Source organism: Plecotus auritus (genome assembly GCF_963455305.1).
Source record: "Plecotus auritus genome assembly, chromosome: 3".
Lineage (NCBI taxonomy): Eukaryota > Metazoa > Chordata > Mammalia > Chiroptera > Vespertilionidae > Plecotus > Plecotus auritus.
The window spans coordinates 219,711,255-219,729,459 of NC_137772.1; the positions used below are offsets into that span (position 1 = coordinate 219,711,255).

Below are 18,205 nucleotides of genomic sequence, written 5' to 3' on the forward strand. Positions count from 1 at the left end.
CACCACTGTCTTGAGCCGGGGATAGAGTCTGGGCCTGCAGCTCTGGCTGGACTCAGATCCCTGTGTCCACTGCCTGCTCCTCAGCCCACATTCCCTGACTGCGTGCACGGCCACCACGCAGGGTCACCTGTGCCCAGTCCTGGCAGTTCTCCAGGATCTCCCCCCCCCCCCCCGCCCCCGCGCCTTATCCACAGCCAGTCAGCACTGAGATCTCTGGATTTCCACCTCTATTCCCACTGCCTTGGTCCCGGTCCTCTGCCCATCATGCCCAAGGCGCTCACAGACACAGCCTGTCCCACCCCTCCATTTCAGTCCACCCTGAAGGACAGGCCTCGTGCCAGGATCTGCGGCAATGGAGGATGAAGGCAGACCCTTGGGGGGAATCGGCCTGGTGAGGGGTGGCTGACAGACTGTGACAGGTGCAGTGCGGAGTATCGGAGACATGCCACACAGAACAGGAGAGGGGGAGCCGTGGCTCTGGGTCTCAGAGGCCCCTCTGCCAGGACTGACAGCCCCTTTAGGAATTCCCGGACTGTGACTCCTCGCTCCATGTAAAGACACAGCAGGGGGATAGGGTTCAAAGCACAGCCCCTGGAGGCATCGGGCCCTCCTGCTCCCCGGCTCTGGGTGTGGGCCGGTGCCTTGACTTCCTCATCTGTGACATGGGGATAATCCAGTACCTGCCTCATAGAATCAGATTCATACAAAGCACCGAGAACAGAGCCCGGCACAATATCAATGAATCACTACTGTGACGAATGTCCTGTCCTGCTCCCACTCCTGCCCCCCTGGGCCGGCCCGAATGCCCTTGTGGGTAACATCTTATTCATGGTTCTCCTCCTGGCCTCAGCTGAGGGACATATTAATAGTAACAGATTATAACCCATAGAATCCAATAGGAATCTGATAGTCCATTCTGATATAAATGAATGAATGAGAAGGAAAATATCTCCCTTAGAATAGAATGCCACCTAATAAATGCAGAAGGGATGTTGGAAACAGAAAAATAACAATTGGGCAATCTGCATAGTCATACTTTTTACAGCAAGAATCATCAACGAACACTAAAATTATTGAGATAAATACGTTTGATGGAAAACAGGATGTGTTTGCAACTTTTCTCTAAGCCTGAAATTACTTCAAAACAAAATGCTATTTTTAAACACAGGATTTTCTGACTCCATTTCAGCTAGGGCTGCTAACTGCACCCACGTTCTAAAACAAGGTGCTGGACCATCTGAAGTGGTTCTTTCAGCCAAGGTGGTTAAGATCTAGTTTAGAAACTTAGGAGACCACACACCTCCTGCTTATGGCAGAGACGTGAGAGAGGCCAGCGGGAGCAGCTGGACGGCGGACAAGGCTTTCTCTAGAAGCAGGGTTGGGTGCTGTGGCACTTTACCTCCCCTGCCTTGGGGGGGGGGGCGGGGGAGGCACCTCCCTCCTCTGCAGACTGAGTGAGAGTGTTAGGGGCAAAAATAGAATATTGGGGACTAGCTATAGTTATGGGAAATATTAATCATGCTCTGGAAACCGTGGTTGCCTTGTGTCAGTTAAAGAAAGGACATTCTGACCTGGCTGGGAGTTGTACACCCCCAGGACCTGGGAGTCAACCTTGGAATGCGGTCCATTCTCCTCCAAGAACTGCCTGTTATCATGGAAGGATTAACAACCTTGTTGCCCAAACAATGGAGTCCGGCCACCCCCAGCCTCCTATTTCCCCATGCCTGTAATCCCTACTCCTCCATGTAATCCTTGTCCTACCCTATATAAGTAGCTGGTCTATGGGGGGTGGGGGGGGGACAGCTCCTGTGATGGATGGCAATGAGCCTTGGCACTGGGCTCAGCCCCAAGATGATCTAAGTTGCCAATCTTATTTGCAACTTAGTTGCAGAGCAGATTCTTGTGGGTGACCTGCTGCTCTCCTATGCTGCCAGCAGTATTGGAAAAAATGTTCATATATGATTCAATCCTGTCTCTGCTTAATTGGCGGCATGGACCCATCGATTGTCTGGTTATAAAAGGGGTTTCAAGGAAGCCATCTGTGGAGCTAGACCTGTGTGTCCTGGATTCTGGGGCCTCTTGGGCTGGGAGGGATCCAGGCCTGGGAAAGAGATAATCCACAAAAATGCTCGGTTCAGACTCTCTGGCAGCAGGGTGGGGGGTCAAGAGGCCCAGGGGGATGGTTAGCAGAATCCTGGTTCTTGTGATTCTTGTTTCAAGCTGTGGGATGACCGCCGCAGGAGCCAGAGGGCCGCTTGCTTGGAATAGTGGGGTCCCCGGAGGAGGCTGGTCAGAGCTATTATCCTTCTCAACTTAGAAATGAAGGTCAGAGAGGTTAAGGGACGCTCCCAAGCCACCCAGATAGCAAGCCACCAAGCCCGGCTGGCATCCTTGCCTGGGAGCCTTCTCTCTCGGCTTACTTTCCAGCCGAATTCAGAGCCATTTTAAAAGGCATCTGCTCTTCCCAGGAGGGGACAGCAGGGGGCAGTGTAACCCGCGGAAGGTTGGCTCTCCTCCAGGATAGCCATTACCCCAGAAAGCATCTGAGGAATGTTTGCCTTTATCCTCTGAATGGGGAAGAACAGCAAACAGCTCCGAAGAACGTCCGTGTGTGGGTACAAACAGGACTGTCGGGGATTCTGAGTTTTGTCCAAGCCTCTTGCTCCCACCGCCCCAAACAGAGGCCCCCTCTAGACCAGGGGCCACCTGACGACTTTCTTCATCTCTGGGTTTCAGTGTCTGGCACATAGTTGTTGCTCAACGAATAGGGATGGCACTGAATCATGGCTGGTGGGACAAAGGGGTCAGGAGCCCTTTTCTAGCAGTGGGTAATCCCTGCCACCGAAACATGGCTTCCTCCAGACAAAACCCAGCCAGAGGCAAGGATGTGGTGGCATCTGTCAGCTCTATTTAAGGGCCGTGGGTCCTGCCACCTGGTTCTTAGCTGAGGCCCTCATCGGTGCGGTTGTTGCTTCGGGTGGGAATATTTTAGATACTTGCCGAGGGGACACCGGTATCCAGGAATTGGGGGATGGGGTGGGGACTCTGAGAAAGGAGGGGGCGAGACTGGCTCAGTCAAAGCTCCTCCCTCTACTTTGAAACCAAAGGTGCTGGCTCAGCCTCCACGGACACCCCTTGGGCCACCATCCGCAGGGCAGCTCCTGTGTTGGATGGCAATGAGCCCTGGCACGGGGCTCAGCCCCAAGACGATCTAAGTTGCAAATCTGACCAGGTCACTCCCTGCCTGCAACACTCTAAGTTGATTTTTAAAAGTATTTCCTGCTCTAGCTTTGTTGCAGCTAACAACGGCGGAGGGCTCACTGAGCACCGGGGGCGCTGCTGGTCTTTCGAGACCAGTTTGTACCCCGCTTCCCTCATTCATCCGTTGGTGCCTCCATTCAATGTACTGAAACCAGGGACTGTGCCAGGTGTTGGACAGACACTTCATACTTTAATCTTCACAACCTTGCTCTAGGACTACTCTAATCCCCAATTTCCAAAAGGGAAAGCTGAGGTTCAGAGAGGACTCGGTCTAGAACACGCTGGTGAGTCCTTGGGCAACAGCCCAGCAGCTGTGACCTATTCCCTGCCAAGAGGAAAGGCTCGAAGGAGAATATAGAGCCTTGGGTGGTGACAGAGAGCCTTTCCCCAGCACAGGGCCAGGCTGCCCAGTGTGTGGGGCCTGTGTGTGTGACACTGGGGTCGACGAGGGGGGCCTCCGTGCCCTCCGCCTTAGTCTAAGACCAGCACTGCCGCATGGAAAAGGAGAGGAAGTGAAGGAGGACCGCTTCCTCTCCAGCCCCTGTGCCTCCCTGGTCCCAGGTGGCGTTAGGAGCTGCCCCTCTACCCCCGCCCTGCAGTACCCACAATGTCAGTCCCACCGCTGTTAGCCGGCTCAGAAAGGGGTCCACACAACCAGCCCCTCCTTCCCTCGCATCATACCTCATCCTACAAAAGTCAGGATGAAACCCAGTTCTCCAGGCTTTGATCCAGTGCCCCATCCACTTTGCCTCCCTAGACATCTTGCCCAAGGAGCGCTGACAATCCACGGCAGGGAAGCGGGAGAGGGGCCTCGCTGGTGGAAATGCACTTGGAAACCATGTGGGTTCGTGCCAGCCTGCCAGTCACCAGCAGTGAGTCAGGGAGGTCGCCTCACTTGAACCCTCATCTGTATAATGGGTACAGTAATGACAGCCTCACAGGGCTGCTGAGAGTTTCAGTGAATAACATGAAGCATCTGGAATACAGTGGGTGCTCAATCAACTTTAAGCAGCGACCTATGAACCAGGAGGTCCCGGTTCAATTCTTGGTCAGGGCACATGCCCGGATTGTGGGATGGATCCCCAGTAGGGGGCGTGCAGGAGGCAACTGATCAATGATTCTCTCTCATCATTGATGTTTCTATCTCTCTTTCTCCCTCTCCCTTCCTCTCTGAAATCAATAAAAAATATGTTGAAAAGAACACATGGGGAAAGAACCAGCTCCCCTCCCTTCCCCAATACCCCTCCTTCACTCCCCCTCCCTCCCCAACACACTCAAAGGCAGAATGAAACAATATTAGAAAACCCATACAGGGAATAGAATGGGAATTCTGGGAGGAAAACATTTCTTCCCCATATTTATCATCTGTTTGATGCCCACTGTGGACAAAGGGGAATCAATAATGTGGAGAACAAATGGGAGGATTGCTGATTTGGGGTTATCACTCACTATTTCCCCAGTGACCCTTAACTTGACCTTCCCCAAACACACAGTCATTTGGCCAATGAGCTTCTTCAGGAGACCCGGTTTGTGGGTCTCCCAGGAAGGGCAAAGTAGGGCAGGGCTGGGGGAAGGCAAATTGCTGGTATCCGGAGACCCTCACCCGGGCGCCCCAGCTCCGGGCGGCACGGACTACAGCTCCCGGCATGCCCCGCGCGCAGTACCTACCCGCCTCCAGCCCCCGGGAGCCGGGAGGATGCAGAAGCCGCTGCCAGAAATGAGGATGGAGGCCGGGGAGGCAGCGCCGCCGGCGGGGGCAGGCGGCCGCGCTGCGGGCGGCTGGAGCAAGTGGGTGCGGCTCAACGTGGGGGGCACCGTGTTCCTGACCACCCGGCAGACGCTGTGCCGGGAGCAGAAGTCCTTCCTCAGCCGCCTGTGCCAGGGGGAAGAGCTGCAGTCTGACCGGGTGAGGCCCTCGGTGGGCGGAGTGGGCCGGGGAGGCGAGGCGCGGGGGAGGGGGGTCAGCTTGCTGGAATCGGGTCTGTCCGGCCTGGCACGCCAGCCGGGCTGGGAAGCCGGCAGGTTTTATTTCCTAAGAGCCGGAGGCGGGAAGAACCGGCTAGAGGCGGGGAGGAGGAAGTGGATCCAGAGTGAGGACTGTTCCCATTGCCTTGGAAACCGCACAACGCCAGGCAACGGCCATTTGGAGCTTAGAGAGCTGCCCTGGGCTCCCACCCCGGGAGGCTGGTGGATCAGAGCCCGCTTTCCCCGCGCCTTGGGAGCTTTGGGGACAGGCAGACACGTAGGGCCTTCAGTCCTCCCCAAACGGGACTTTCTCCCTGGCGAAGGAGTGCCTGCGGCTGCTTCTCCCGGCCTCTTGGGGAATGGGAGGCCTGGGTGTGCAGGGAGCTGGGTAGAGAGGCCCAGGCTGCCCTCTGAGCTGGGCTTCATCTGGGAGCGGTGCTTGCCTGGCAGGCACCACGTCTGGCGGTCCATTCGCTCTGCTGTAAACTGCTTGCGTGACCCGCGTCGGACCCTTCCTGCGCCAGGCTCAGCCTCCTGTCTGTGACCCGAGGAGGCTGGTTGGAGATGCCTCTAAGGCTCCTTTCTCCCCCCTTTCCTGACCATCTGATGCTGTGACCTTGGGCAAGTCCCTCGCCTCTTGATGCTCTTGGCTCTCTGCAGAGTTGTGCCGCTGCCTGCCTGCCCCCCTGCAGGCTGAGGGTGAGCATTGAGATAGTGGCTCCTCTGGAAACGTGCGAACACCCCGGATGGCTGGAGACAGTGTAGGGCTGGCTTCAGGGGAACAGCCTCTAAGAGGGACGATCCCTGATCCCTACTTTGGGTTGGGTGCCACTGAGACCTCACCGGATGCTCACAGTGACCCCTCGTTATGGGGGAGAGGAGTGAGGCTCAGAGAGGCCAAGTCACTGACCTAAGGTCACACAGCCAGGAAAAGGCAGAGGCAGGATCGGAGCCTCTCGGCTCCATCATGCTATCTCGTTCCAGGGAAGAGCAGACTCTACGCTCTCACTCCTTCCCTCCCTCCCATCCTTTACTGGGCCCGACGTGAGGGGTGGGCAGGGGGAGGCCTGACTCTTCTCCTGCCATAGCCTGTGCCCTCACCTCTCTAGGATGAGACCGGGGCCTACCTCATTGACCGTGACCCCACCTACTTCGGGCCCATCCTGAACTTCCTCCGGCATGGCAAGCTGGTGCTGGACAAGGACATGGCTGAGGAGGGTGAGTTGGTCCAGGGGGCCGGCCGGGCCTACTAGCCCTGCCCTCTGCAGCCTGCCAGGCCTTCTGTGGAGGTCAGAAGCCATGCCTCCAAGCCAGGAGCGACATCTGCTTTCTTCTGTGTTCCCTGCCTCTTCCCGTTCATGCCAGGGCTGAATCCCAGGGGCTCTGCCCGGCTGACCAGCCTAAGCTCCCACTGGGTGCCCTCAGGCAGAGGTCAGAGGGAGCCAGCGAGGCTGGCAGCCTTCATTGTGGGCAGGGATGCCCTTTCTCCTGCTTTCTGGGTGTGAACGGGCTGAAGCTGGGCAGGGTGACCCAGTATCTCCTATGCCTGGTGAGGGCTTGCCGTCAGCAGGTGGGTGGAGTGGGAAGCTCTTCCCCCCGATTCGGCAACATCTGCAACACAGTGCTGGCTGTGGGTGGTGGAGGTGGGGAAGCCGTGCCTGGGAGCGGGGGGGGGGGGGGGGGGCCTCTTGGCACAGTCAGTGCCACGTCAACTCTTTGTTGGGGCACAGGGTGTGGCTGGCCAGGCCAGCTTGGACATGTCACTTCTCCTTTCTGAGTCTCCACGTGTATGTGACATGTACATGTGATCTACACAGGTGAAAGCATATTTTCCAACAGCTAATGCCATGAGTCCCCGTGCGCGTAGCCTGTTGGTGTCTAGCACCCTCCTCCCTAGTGCGTCCCCAGGACTTCAAAATCAGAGCCCCCCATAGACACTGGCAGGTACCGTGGGCGTGGCCTGGGCCCAGGAGCAGCTCCGTGGGGAGAGGCGTAAACACTCCAGCGCGGCTCAGCCAACACCTGTTTACCTTTAGGTTCTGGGTTTCTCCAAGTTTGGCCACGCCCAGCGCCTTCAGACAGGGTGAGGGCCCCATGTGGGCGGTGGGGAATCTGGAAGGAAACTTAGTGGCCGTGTAACACTGGCAGAGTCGCTTATCCTTGTGTGCCTTCATGCCGCATCTGTGACATGGGGTGACAGCAGCACCCACCTGGCTGAGCTGCTGAAAGGAGCTAAAACAAGTGCGTCACGCAGCGCAGCATCTGGCACCAGAGGGCCGGTGACGCAATGTTAGCTGTCCGTCCTCCGCAGGGCTCCACGCGGGCGCTGATGCAGCGCCACTCGCTGCCCGCTTACTCTGTGTGAGGTGCTGTGTGGGCACCGGGGACAGCAGGGAGCCCAGAGGCCGGTCAAGGAAACAATCAGAGGGGTCCCTGCCCTGAAGGGGCTTAGGGGAGTCCAGAGGGCGGGGGCCATTCCACTTCACTGGAGAGGTGACCACTTAGTCTCTAAGACTCAGTTCCCTTAACAATATGGGGACGATAATGCCTGCTTCCCTGTGTCCCCAGGGCCGCGGTGAGCACAGGAGGGGCGTTGCAGACTGGGAAGTGTGGGACGGGGGCGCGCACATGCGCAGTGACTATGCACTGACAGGGGGCCCTGAAGTCCGAGGAGCTTGAGTGTGAATCTCGGCTCTGCCGCTTAGGGGCTCTGGGGTCTTAGACAAGCTGCTTCTCTTGCTGGCTCTCAGATTCCCCATTTCTTCTGTGGGGCGATAGAAGTGCCTACTCCTAGTTCTGAGAACTAACCACAATAAAGAGTGGAAAATGCCGAGCATAGCGCCTGGCACTGGGCATCATGGAACGGGGTCAGCCAGGGCCCCTCTCACTGTGGCATGTCAGGGCCCAGTCCCAGCGAGCCTGCTGCCTCGTGACAGCCCAGAGCAGCCCCCAGATCAGGGGACTGGCAGGCCCCCTTCGGTCACCATGCTCGGCCCAGCAGAGATGTCGGGCTGCTGAGCGGCAGTATCTCGCCCCTTCCACAGAGAGCGTGGGATGCAAGGAAGGAGATGTTCCCTCTTGCTTGACCCCTGAACTCAAGAGATGCTCGTCACCCTCGTGTGACTGGAGCAGGAGGTAGGTTTGGAGGAGGAGGGGACACGGGAAGAATGGGAGCCGCGGGAGTGACCCGGGACGGCTTTGTCTGTGCCAGGGGTCCTGGAGGAAGCCGAGTTCTACAACATCGGCCCGCTGATTCGCATCATCAAGGACCGGATGGAGGAGAAGGACTACCCTGTCACACAGGTCAGGGAGCAGGGAGCAGCAGGGCCGCACCCGTGGCCAGAGCCGTTGGTGATGGGGAGAGGGAGGCGGGAGGAAGGAGGGGGGAGGCGGAACAGTGTTTGCCTTAGGGAGTCCCAGCGGGCCTGTAAGGGAGGGGAGTTGTCCAGCTCCCAGACCGCCCAGCAGAGCCCCAGACTGGGAGCTAAACACTGGCTCTTCCCTGCCTGGATCTGTTCGCTGTGTGGCCTGGGGCCACGCATGCCCTCTCTAGACCTTGGATCCCTCTGGTGGGATACAGAGATGCTGAGAATTGCCCACCCCTTCCCTTCCTCAGGCAAAATGAGGTCAGCGTGGAGGTAGGGTCCCTTCGGGGGACGGCACAGGGTTAGTCAATCATCTATTTCGTGACATCAGCCGGTCCCCTGGCGGGCACAGCCCAGCACAGCTGTGGAGCTGGCATTTCTGAGCGTGGACCCTGGGCCTCAGTGGCCAGTCAGTAGGAAGAGCTGCGAGATGCTCGGCCCGCCCTGGTGGCGAGGCGGAGGTGGGGAACAGGCAGTGAGGCACCCTTTCCTAGGCCCAGATTGAGGGGGAGGCTCCGTGCATGTCTCCTGGAGGGCCTGCCTCAGTTAGTGACCCAGAATGTCCCCCAGGCCCGTCCCTTCCCTCTTGTATCACAGTCCTGGCTCTGCCACTCTTTAGCTGGGTGACCTTGGGCAAGTAACTGACCGTCTCTGAGCCTTCATGAAAACCCCATAACTCACAGAGTGTTTGGAAGGATCGAGATCACGAATGTCAAGTGCCCGTCATATAGTCAGCACTCGGAACCTGGCTCCCAGCTTCCCATCCTGCCACTCCCCTCCTCCTCTCCTTCTCGGGTATGTGGTGTGGGAGGACAGAAGAGACTGGGGAAGGCGGGTGCTCACCCCCCTCCTGGGTGCCCTCCACATTGCCCTTCTTCTGCCTGCAGGTCCCGCCCAAGCACGTGTACCGCGTGCTGCAGTGCCAGGAGGAGGAGCTCACGCAGATGGTCTCCACCATGTCTGATGGCTGGCGCTTTGAGCAGGTGGGCTGGGGGCGGGGACTGTGACCATGGCCTCCCATTCTCCAGGCAAAGTAGGCCCTTCCCTTCCTGTAGCCCCAGCCTTGGGTCTCATACTGCTGCCCCACCTGAGGGGGTCCTCTTAAGTTACAGTAAACAAGATCAGCCCGGCCGGCGTGGCTCAGGGGTTGAGAGTCAGTGCATGAACCAGGAGGTCATAGTTTGATTCCCGGGCAGGGCACATGCCCGGGTTGCTGGCTCAATCGCCAGTGGGGGGCGTGTGGGAGGCAGCCGATCCATGATTCTCTCTCATCATTGATATTTCTATCTCTCCCTCTCCCTCCTCTGTCTGAAATCAATAAAAACATATTTAAAGTAAACACAACCAGGAAAGGCCACAGTTGGCAGCTGACGGACCAGGACGAGAGAGGGTAGAAGCCCCACCTGCTGCAGGCATTTCTGGGTATCCTCCGTGCTCACAGCGGCGGGGGGCTAGTCTCCACAGTAGTGTGAGCGAGCCTCCGGCCCCCGAGTGACAGCTCAGGCGCAGGAGTTGAGGTCCACATGGGTGAGCAGAGTCCACCTGGGGCTAACACCTCCGGAACAATTCCATGCGCACAGCTGCCAGGGTCCCGGCCCGTGACATGCCCCGCCACAGTCATCTGCACGTTCAGAGAAGCCCACAGCAGCGGCTCCGCCTGAGGAATTTATAGTAACCTCTAGACCAGGGGTGGGCAAACTTTTTGACTCGAGGGCCACAATGGGTTCTTAAACTGGACCGGAGGGCCGGAACAAAAGCATGGATGGAGTGTTTGTGTGAACTAATATAAATTCAAAGTAAAGGAGCGGAGGGGAGAGCAAGAGAACCGGATAGAACAGCCGGATCCGGCCCGCGGGCCGTAGTTTGCCCACGGCTGCTCTAGTTCCTCCCAGGCCAGAGGCAGGCTTCCCATCCCAAGTGGTGTTGGCCTAGTCATAAAGCAGAGGTCCCGCCTGTCTCAGGTTCCAGAGGAACAGAGCCAGTGCCAGCCCGAGGTCAGGTGGACCCTTAGAGAAGGAGAGGGTTTGGCTAGCCCTTTATCCACACCCTCACGCACGCTCCCTGGGGGAGGCTGGAGCAGGGAGAAGGCTGGGCTCCCTGCGGTGGCCGGGCCGTGTGGAGGAAGGAGCCCCCTCCAGGAGCCAGAGGCCTGATTCACATGTAGGCCTCACCAGGGACATGCGGTGTGACTGGGCAAGTCGCCTCTCCACACTGCGCCTCAGTTTCCTAGCCTGTGATGTAGCGCTGTCGTGCGATTAGAAGGACCACTGATCAAGTCCCTCGTGCAGGGTGGACTCGAGCCATTGGAAGGAGCTGGCATCGTGCAAATAGTCAGACGTATTTAAGTCTGTAAGACCCTAGAGAGGCCTTGGGACCTCAGGTTCTGACTCCCGTTCACTCGTCCTGGCTGTGGGCCTTTCAGCAGGGCACCCCCTCCCCAAGCCTTGTCGATGGGTCGCCTGGTACTTCCTCTGCTGCTGGAGGAGGGTCCCTGGGCCGAGGGAGGCCCGTCAGGCTCAGGGTCTTTGTCAGCCGGAGGGGCCGGTGGGTGTAGGGCTGCCCTTGAGAGCCCACGGGAGTCCTTGGTCATTGCATGTGTTCTCAGCGGCTGAGCCAGCAGGCCAGGGGCGACTGGTCTGGCCTGAGCAGTGGGCAACCTGTCCTACCTCTGCTTCTAAGAGTGAACAGAAGATTCTATGCCCACCTGGTCCCAGGGCTGTGTCAGCCTCATCTGGTACAGAAGGGCAGCCTGCCCATTACAGGCCTGCTTTTAGGAAGTGGCCTGCCAGATCTGGGCTGGGCCGGGCCAGGGTGGGGCTGGGGAGGAGCAGCAGTGCTGCCACTGCCTTCCTCCAGGGACAGGCCCAGCCCGGCAGGGAGGCTGGTCTGAAAGCACACCAGAGCCGCAGAGGGGGCGGGGAGGAGACTGGACACGCAGCCCAGAGCTGCTCTCTGGAAATCCTGGAAACCCAGGGATGCATCTGAGCAAAACAGCCAGATCAGGACACAAGTTGGTGGTTTTTTTTTTTTTAATCCTCACCTGAGGGTATTTTTTTCATTGCTTGTTAGAGAGTGTGGAAGGGAGGGAGAGGGGGAGGGGGAAAAGAGAGAAACATTGATGTGAAAGAGACACATCCATTGGTTGCCTTCCGCATGTGCCCCAACCAGGGGCTGGGGGTTGAACCTGCAACCGAGGTACTTGCCCTTGACTTGGAATCGAACCCGACACCCTTCGGTCCGCTGACTGACGCGCTAACCACTGAGAAAACTGGCCAGGGCACACGTTGGTATCTTGACGAGTGCCGATGCCCACCTCCTCCCTCCGCACTGCCCCCAACTGGACTGATCATCTCTCTCCCTGTGGCCACCCTGTAGCTGGTGAACATCGGCTCCTCCTATAACTACAGCGGTGAGGACCAGGCAGAGTTCCTGTGCGTGGTGTCCAAGGAGCTCCACAGCTCCCCCCACGGGCTGAGCTCCGAGTCCAGCCGCAAAACCAAGGTGAGCCCCAGCCTCCCCGCTTTCCTCCCTGACCCCCTGCCATCCCTGCTTCTTCTTTCTCCCTCCCGCTGCACACGCATAACCCCCCTCATAGTCAACGCCATCCATCCCATGCCACCCACGGTCCTGTCTGCTCATGCTGGTCACCCAGGCCCAGGCTGGGGAACAGTGAGATGGGACCATCCGAAGGCCGCGGCAAGAGTGATTTAGATGCCACTTGAATGGTGGCCACAAGGGGGAGGGTGCCCTGGACCAGGCGTCTGGCATGATGTGCCTCGCTCTGTGTGATCTTGGACAAGTCCCATCCCCTCGGCACCTTCTTTGTGTTGTCTGAGAACTGAGGGGGGTAGGTCACATCCTGTCTGTGGTGCCGTCAAGCTTAGAGCTTCTGGGATCCTAATGGCCCGTTTATTCCCAGGGGCAGGCCAATGTCCCCAGCTGGCCTGGGCCGGGGTGGGGAAGCCCAATCTCTTAGCCGTGTCCCTTTCCCAGGCTCCTGTGTTTCCACCCTGGCCTCTGAGGCCGCCTCAGCTGCCACCCTGGACCCACAGCTGGTCACAAGCCTCAGGCGCCTTCCATAGGGCCAGTGGGACAGGCAGCAAGCCAGGCGGGGAGGAAGGGAGGCCATTCCTTCTGGGGTCTGTCCCTGTGCTTTGGAGACGTATGAACTCTGGCTTCCTGTCTGTCTGTCTGCCTTCCCTAGCCTGGGACTTCCCTTGCCCACCACCCCGCTCCGGCCGATGGCTGGTGCTGCCTTGCAGGGGTGCGCGGTGAGCCTTCCGCTCCTGCCCCTGGGCCGGCGCCTGTTGCTGGCAGCCCAGAACTGGGCTGTGTCCGCGCCGGTCTTCCCCGGCCTCATTTCAACTCGGGCAGCCCTCCCAAAGTGAAGCCTTCCCAGGTGTCCCTCACGGACACCCCAGCCACACTGCCATCAGTCACACACCCTCTCCAGCCCCCTTCTCCCCCTGCCCAGCCTGCACCCTATGCCAGCAGCCAGACTGGCCCTTCCTGAGCTGGTTTCTCCCAGCCCCGCCCAGGCTTCCCAGGGGCCTGGCCAGTTGCCCAGCTTCTTTGCTGTAGCCCTCCCCTCTCCTGGCCCATCTAGCCCACTGCCCGCCCTGAGCTGGGGCCCGTGGGGACAGCCGCCCGCAGGCCCCTTGCTAGTTCTCCACTCTTTCTTCCCTGGGTCCGCCGGCTGGTCCACAGAGCGCGGAGGAGCAGCTGGAGGAGGAGCAGCAGCAGGAGGAGGAGGAGGTGGAGGTGGAACAGGTGCAGGTGGAGGCAGATACACAGGAGAAAGGTGCAGCCAACCCCCGAGGAGAATGATTGCTCACACAAGCCGGAGCCTCCCGCCTGCTCCCTGCTGGAGCCAGCGCAGAACTGGGGGGCCGAGGGCTGCTGGGGGGCGGGCCGCCAGGGTTAGCTCAGCCGCCTGCCTGGCACCTCACCTGCATAACCATCCCTTCTCTCACTTTCTCTTTGCAGCCCAGTCATCTCAGGATCTCGCTAACCTTTTCTCCCTCCCACCACCGCCTCCTCCTCCTCAGCTTCCCGCTGGAGGTCCTGCCTCATCTTCATCCACCTCTTCTTCCTCCTGGATCTCTGCACCCTGCCTCTTCCCTCTCTGCCCCTGTCCGGGTTTCCTCTCTGCCTGCTCACGCCTCCATCCCGGGGCCACCCTGGTCCCAGCCTCCCGCGTCCTCCACCCAGGCGCCCCAGCCTTGCATCTCAGAGCATCCTGCCTGCCGCCTCCTGCATCCCTCCTGGCAGATCCTACCTCCTGGCCTGGGGAGGAGGGGTGCAGCTGCACCTCCTCTGGGCCTGCCAACACCACTGGGCACCTCTGAGGCTGGGCCACCCGGCCCCAGCGCCTCACCTCCTCGCCTCCTCACATTTCCTCCTTGCAGGTTCCTGTCTGCACCCCTCAGACCTGAGGCTGCGTGTGCAGGGAGGGCCTCAGCCCCTCGCCCACCCCCAGAGCGCCACCCCCCGGTTTGTAGCTTGGCGGAGCTGGAGGGAGGGCAGAAGCCAGGAGGGTGCTCAGATCTTGTTCCTTGGACTTGGGCCAAACTTCTGGCTGATTTTTCTCCCCTCACCAAAGTATCTCAGCTGATCTTGGCCTTGGATATGAGGCTGTGAGAGAAGAAGGAAGCTAGGGGTGGACACTGTGCCTTCTGCCCATCAGCGCCAGAGCAGGCTGGGCAGGAGCGGGGGATGCAAGCCAGATGCCCTGGCCTCCCCCTGCCCATGAGCTCCTGCCTCACAGCCTCGGGGCCTGGGTTCCCCGTCTCTGCGGGGAGGGAAGGACAGGCCGCTTGGGTTCCCTGGGCCTCTGAGGAGTGAGCCAGAGCCGGCTACAGGGATCCGCGTGCGGCGAGAAAAGCCCCCACCCAGTCTGCCTGCCTGCTCGGTGACTTGGGGCCAGTCACTGTTCCTCTAAAGTGGGGACAGGACTGCTTTCTGACCTGCCTCTCTGGGCCTTGACCCCCTGGCCAGAGTTCTGGCAGAAACTGGCCTCCTAGGTAGGCAGCTACCACCAGCCCAGAATGGGGTGTGGGGCTCCCAGACAGGGGAGCTGGGCCCCCTTCCTACTCCCCTCCTCCTGGGCTCTGTCTGAATCCACCTTCTCTGGGCCTCAGCCCCCTCCCTCTTCCCATAAGGGACCCTGCGACTCACCTACCTCTTTCTCTCTCCCTCTCTCCCCACCCCTCCCTCCATTTCAATCTCCTTTCTGTCCTCCTCCTGGCCCCCCATCACCCTCCTCACCGCCCCCCCCATCCCTTTCCCGGTGTTCTGACCACCCCACACCTGCCCCCCTGCCTTTCCCTCTTATTTTCTAGCTGTTACAAGCCAGAGGCACCCGGATGTGAGGCCCCAGATCACCTCCAGGCACTTGGGGTTCCGATCTGAAGTCCTTTATTTTTGTACCATGGGGTGGGCCCCCAGTTCAAGGTGGAGGAAGTGCTCTGCCCACTGCCACCTCTGCCTACACCTGTGGGGCTGTGACCTACCCCTGCCTCCCTGGTGGGCCCTGGCACCCCTGGGCAGAGCCGCCTGCCTGTGGCCAAAGTGTGGCACTGTCCAGCTGTGTCTCCCAGGCCCCTACGCCCCTTCCCCTGAGACCCCCAGCTGCATGGCGGATACAATCCCTCCTGGCCCGGTCACGTCACCTCCTTGAGCCTTAGCCTCCCTGTCTGTCAAATGGGTTCTCTCTTCCCCCACCTACCTCACAGGGTTGTTGTGAGGTGCAGGGTCTCAGAAAGCCCTCCCTCAGGGAGTAAGTGCCAGACCCAGGGCGGCCCCCTTCACCCTTCCCTCGAGGGGGAAGGACAGTGTAGTTCCAGATGAGGTTCGGTATTGGTGGGGGATGGAGGGGCGGGGTGGCCCTCGGCCTTCCCCTGGACCGCTCCCACCCTCTGTACTGCTGTGGACAGAGCCGAGGCCAGGAGCGGGCAGGCAGTGGCTCAGCAGCGCCGGTGAGGCCACTTAGGACCTGGGGAGACGGGAAGGGGGCCATTCCTCTGTCAGGGCCGCTGTGTCTGACTCCCAGCGGGGTACCTCTCAGCTGTGTTTGCACCACCATGTAATAAAATCTGAGGAAACAGCGGCCTGGCTGCCTCCCTCTTTCTCTGGGTCACTTTTGGGGGCTGCGGCTAAACTCAAGGTGGGATGGTGACCCCAAGGTAACGGGCTTTTTCCTAAACCCCAGGGACCCTGCCCTATTGTGTGTCACTCCCCATGGGGGGAGGGGACTCCTGGCGGGATCCTCTGCCCAGACCTCGAGGGCATCAGTCTTGCCTTGCTGGTGCCCACCCCTCTCTGGGCCCCCTTTTCCTCATCTGAAGCCAGGGGTTGGACCAGGCGACTTCCAGGCCAGGCCAGCTGGGCTGCTGAGGGGCGGGGAGCTGGGCGCCAGGAGACCAGGTGCTCCGTGCCCGGCTCCCTGCCTCCCACTTCCCAGCCTCAGCCCACTGTTCACATGACCCTCTGCTGGCTGGCTTCACGCTGCTGCTCGAGGCCACCCCTGCTCCATCCCAACCCTCAGGACACCCCTGCTCCCTGCTATGACAACTTTAGGTCGCCTCCACCCCTCCCTGTTGCTCTATCCTCTGCCCCAAGTCCCAGGAAATAGAAACACCCAGGCACCTGCCCCACCTTCTCTTAGAGCCTAGACCAGGGGTCCTCAAACTTTTTAAACAGGGGGCCAGTTCACTGTCCCTCAGACCGTTGGAGGGCCGGACTATAGTTTTAAAAAAAAAACTATGAACAAATTCCTATGCGCACTGTGGGCCCGGGACGAGTCGGCTGCTAAGCAGGACAGGCAGCGGCACCCGGCGGGCCGGATAAATGTCCTCGGCGGGCCGCATGTGGCCCGCGGGCCGTAGTTTGAGGACGCCTGGCCTAGACTCTGGCTTCTCCTTCCTGCCCTGCCAGGACCGTCCCCGCCCCCGCTGGCCAGCTCCTTCCCCTCCCTAGCCCTGCTGAGGTTGGTGCCTAGGGCCGCATTCAATCTGCAAAACAGGGCCTTGGACCAGAGGTTTTATTCCAGGCAGCTGAGCTCACCTCCAGCTGAGAGTGGGCGGGAGGCCCAGGGGCAGGGAAGGGTGTGGCGAGAACCGGGACCCAGGCTCCACCCCCCTTTGGCTCACAGTGGCAGCTGGCCTGCTTGGCGGCCTCCGCTCCCAGGGCCCCTCCTCAGGGGCACCTTCCACCCCCACCTCTCTACTTAGGCCGGGGGTGTCACAGTCTGGAATATGCTCTCTGGAGTGGGTGCCCCCAAGCAGCCTCTGTACTGGAGGGGGTGGAGGTGGGGTATGGGGCTCAGACACTCCTACTGGGACCTGGAAGCCACATCCTCACTGCTGAGCAGTTCCCCCGAGTTAGCAGGGGAGACGACAGGGAGAGAATCGGGAGGCCTGGTGACCCACTGCGGGCGCTCCTCCCTGCTTGTGCTCTCTGGGGTGATGCCAGGGAGCAGGCTGGGGGGCAAGATGCCACTCTGGCTTCCGCAGGGCCCCGCTGCCCCAGAATACTTGTTTCCCGCCTGATGGGTGCCCTGGGCCCTGAGTACAGGAGGTGGCCCCAGCTCTGTAGGGGGCAGCTCCTCAGGTCAGCACCTGCTGGATCCAGCCAATCACACCTGTGATGCGGGTGTAGACGCCAAAGTAGTTGGGCCGGCCGCAGCCCAGGCCCCAGCTGACCAGCCCCGCCAGGAACCAGCGGCCACTGGGCTCCCTGCACACCAGTGGGCCGCCCGAGTCGCCCTGAAAGGGGAGAGGAGAGACAGGGCTGCGTCAGGGCAGGGTGCCCGTTTCCAGGGCAGGGTGCTGGCTGCTGGGTGTTTCTGAGTGACAGCAAGGTTGCATTCCCTCTTGAAGCCTCGGCTTCCCCGGACCTCGGCCTGGCCTCCAGCGTGTCCTGACTGGCCTGGAACTGGCGGGGGGTGGGGGGGTGTCCACACGCCCCGTCCACCTCTGCCTCCTCCTGGGGGCTCCTAGTCCGCTCTCCTGTGTCACCTCGGGCAAACTGCCTTGCGGTGAGCGAGGAGCAGAACTGGGTTTGAGCCTCAGACCTGCCTGCCTACCACAGTCTCTTCTGATCTGTGGCCTACAACCTGGGGCAAGTCCCTCAACCTCCTTGAGCCTCGGTTTTGTCATCTGTGAAGCGGGGACAGCCATTGCCACCTTGCTGGGGGCAAGCTGATGTAAGCACAGGGCCAGACCCTGGGGGACGTGGGCGTCGCGCCCCCCCGCCCCCCACCCCCAGCCCCAGGAGTCACCTGGCAGGCATCCTTCTTGCCCTTGTGGTAGCCGGCACACAGCATGCGGGGCGTCACCTGGTAGCGGTAGGCCTCACTGCACAGGTCCTGCGTGATCAGCTGTACGTCCACCTTCTGCAGGCCGTTGCTGATGGGGCCTGCCCGGCGCGCGCGGGGTCAAGGCCACAGGGCAGAGGTGAGAAGATCCAAGGCGCCCAGGAGTCCCCACCCTTCCTTCCACTGTTCCCTTTGCATCCCAGGAGCCCCTCTCCTGCCCTGCCCACCCCTGCACCTCCGCCCCATGGTCACTCCAAGCTCCTCCCCTGTGTGGCCCATGGGCACAGAGCCCCTGCCC

At 60.2% G+C, this 18,205-nt stretch overlaps 2 protein-coding genes across 6 annotated transcripts in view; one reads left to right on the forward strand and one right to left on the reverse strand.

The window, feature by feature from the left end:
- The first annotated feature begins 4,929 nt into the window (after window positions 1-4,929).
- Window positions 4,930-15,697, forward strand: KCTD17 (potassium channel tetramerization domain containing 17). 2 transcript variants are annotated; one of them, XM_080659501.1, is made up of 6 exons: window positions 4,930-5,167; window positions 6,336-6,444; window positions 8,438-8,529; window positions 9,479-9,574; window positions 11,967-12,092; window positions 13,578-14,341. In XM_080659501.1, exons 1-6 carry the CDS (start codon window positions 4,958-4,960, stop codon window positions 14,229-14,231), a joined length of 1,287 nt encoding a protein of 428 aa, XP_080515627.1. In that variant the 5' UTR covers window positions 4,930-4,957; the 3' UTR covers window positions 14,232-14,341. The 2 variants fall into 2 exon arrangements, with proteins under 2 accessions (XP_080515627.1, XP_080515626.1); XM_080659500.1 differs by lacking the exon at window positions 13,578-14,341 and adding an exon at window positions 14,933-15,697 and having other exon boundaries at window positions 4,935-5,167.
- Window positions 15,698-16,614: 917 nt separating this feature from the next.
- The window catches only part of TMPRSS6 (transmembrane serine protease 6), a 35,103-nt gene continuing 33,512 nt past the window's right edge, over window positions 16,615-18,205 (reverse strand). For all 4 annotated transcript variants that reach the window (XM_080659498.1, XM_080659496.1, XM_080659497.1 and 1 more), the window contains 2 exons: window positions 17,872-18,008; window positions 16,615-17,356 (listed from right to left, as the gene is read on the reverse strand). In XM_080659498.1, coding sequence (XP_080515624.1) covers window positions 17,198-17,356; window positions 17,872-18,008 — 296 coding nt within the window. In that variant the 3' untranslated portion in view covers window positions 16,615-17,197. The remainder of the gene's footprint in view (window positions 17,357-17,871; window positions 18,009-18,205) is intronic.

Excerpts from the sequence above, each read along its gene's own strand:
- KCTD17 (XM_080659501.1), top strand. The coding sequence starts at position 4,958 with ATGCAGAAGCCGCTGCCAGAAATGAGGATGGAGGCCGGGGAGGCAGCG. Across the intron at positions 6,445-8,437 it reads CAAGGACATGGCTGAGGAGG|GGGTCCTGGAGGAAGCCGAG; the intron begins GTGAGTTGGTCC and ends TGTCTGTGCCAG. Across the intron at positions 9,575-11,966 it reads ATGGCTGGCGCTTTGAGCAG|CTGGTGAACATCGGCTCCTC; the intron begins GTGGGCTGGGGG and ends GCCACCCTGTAG.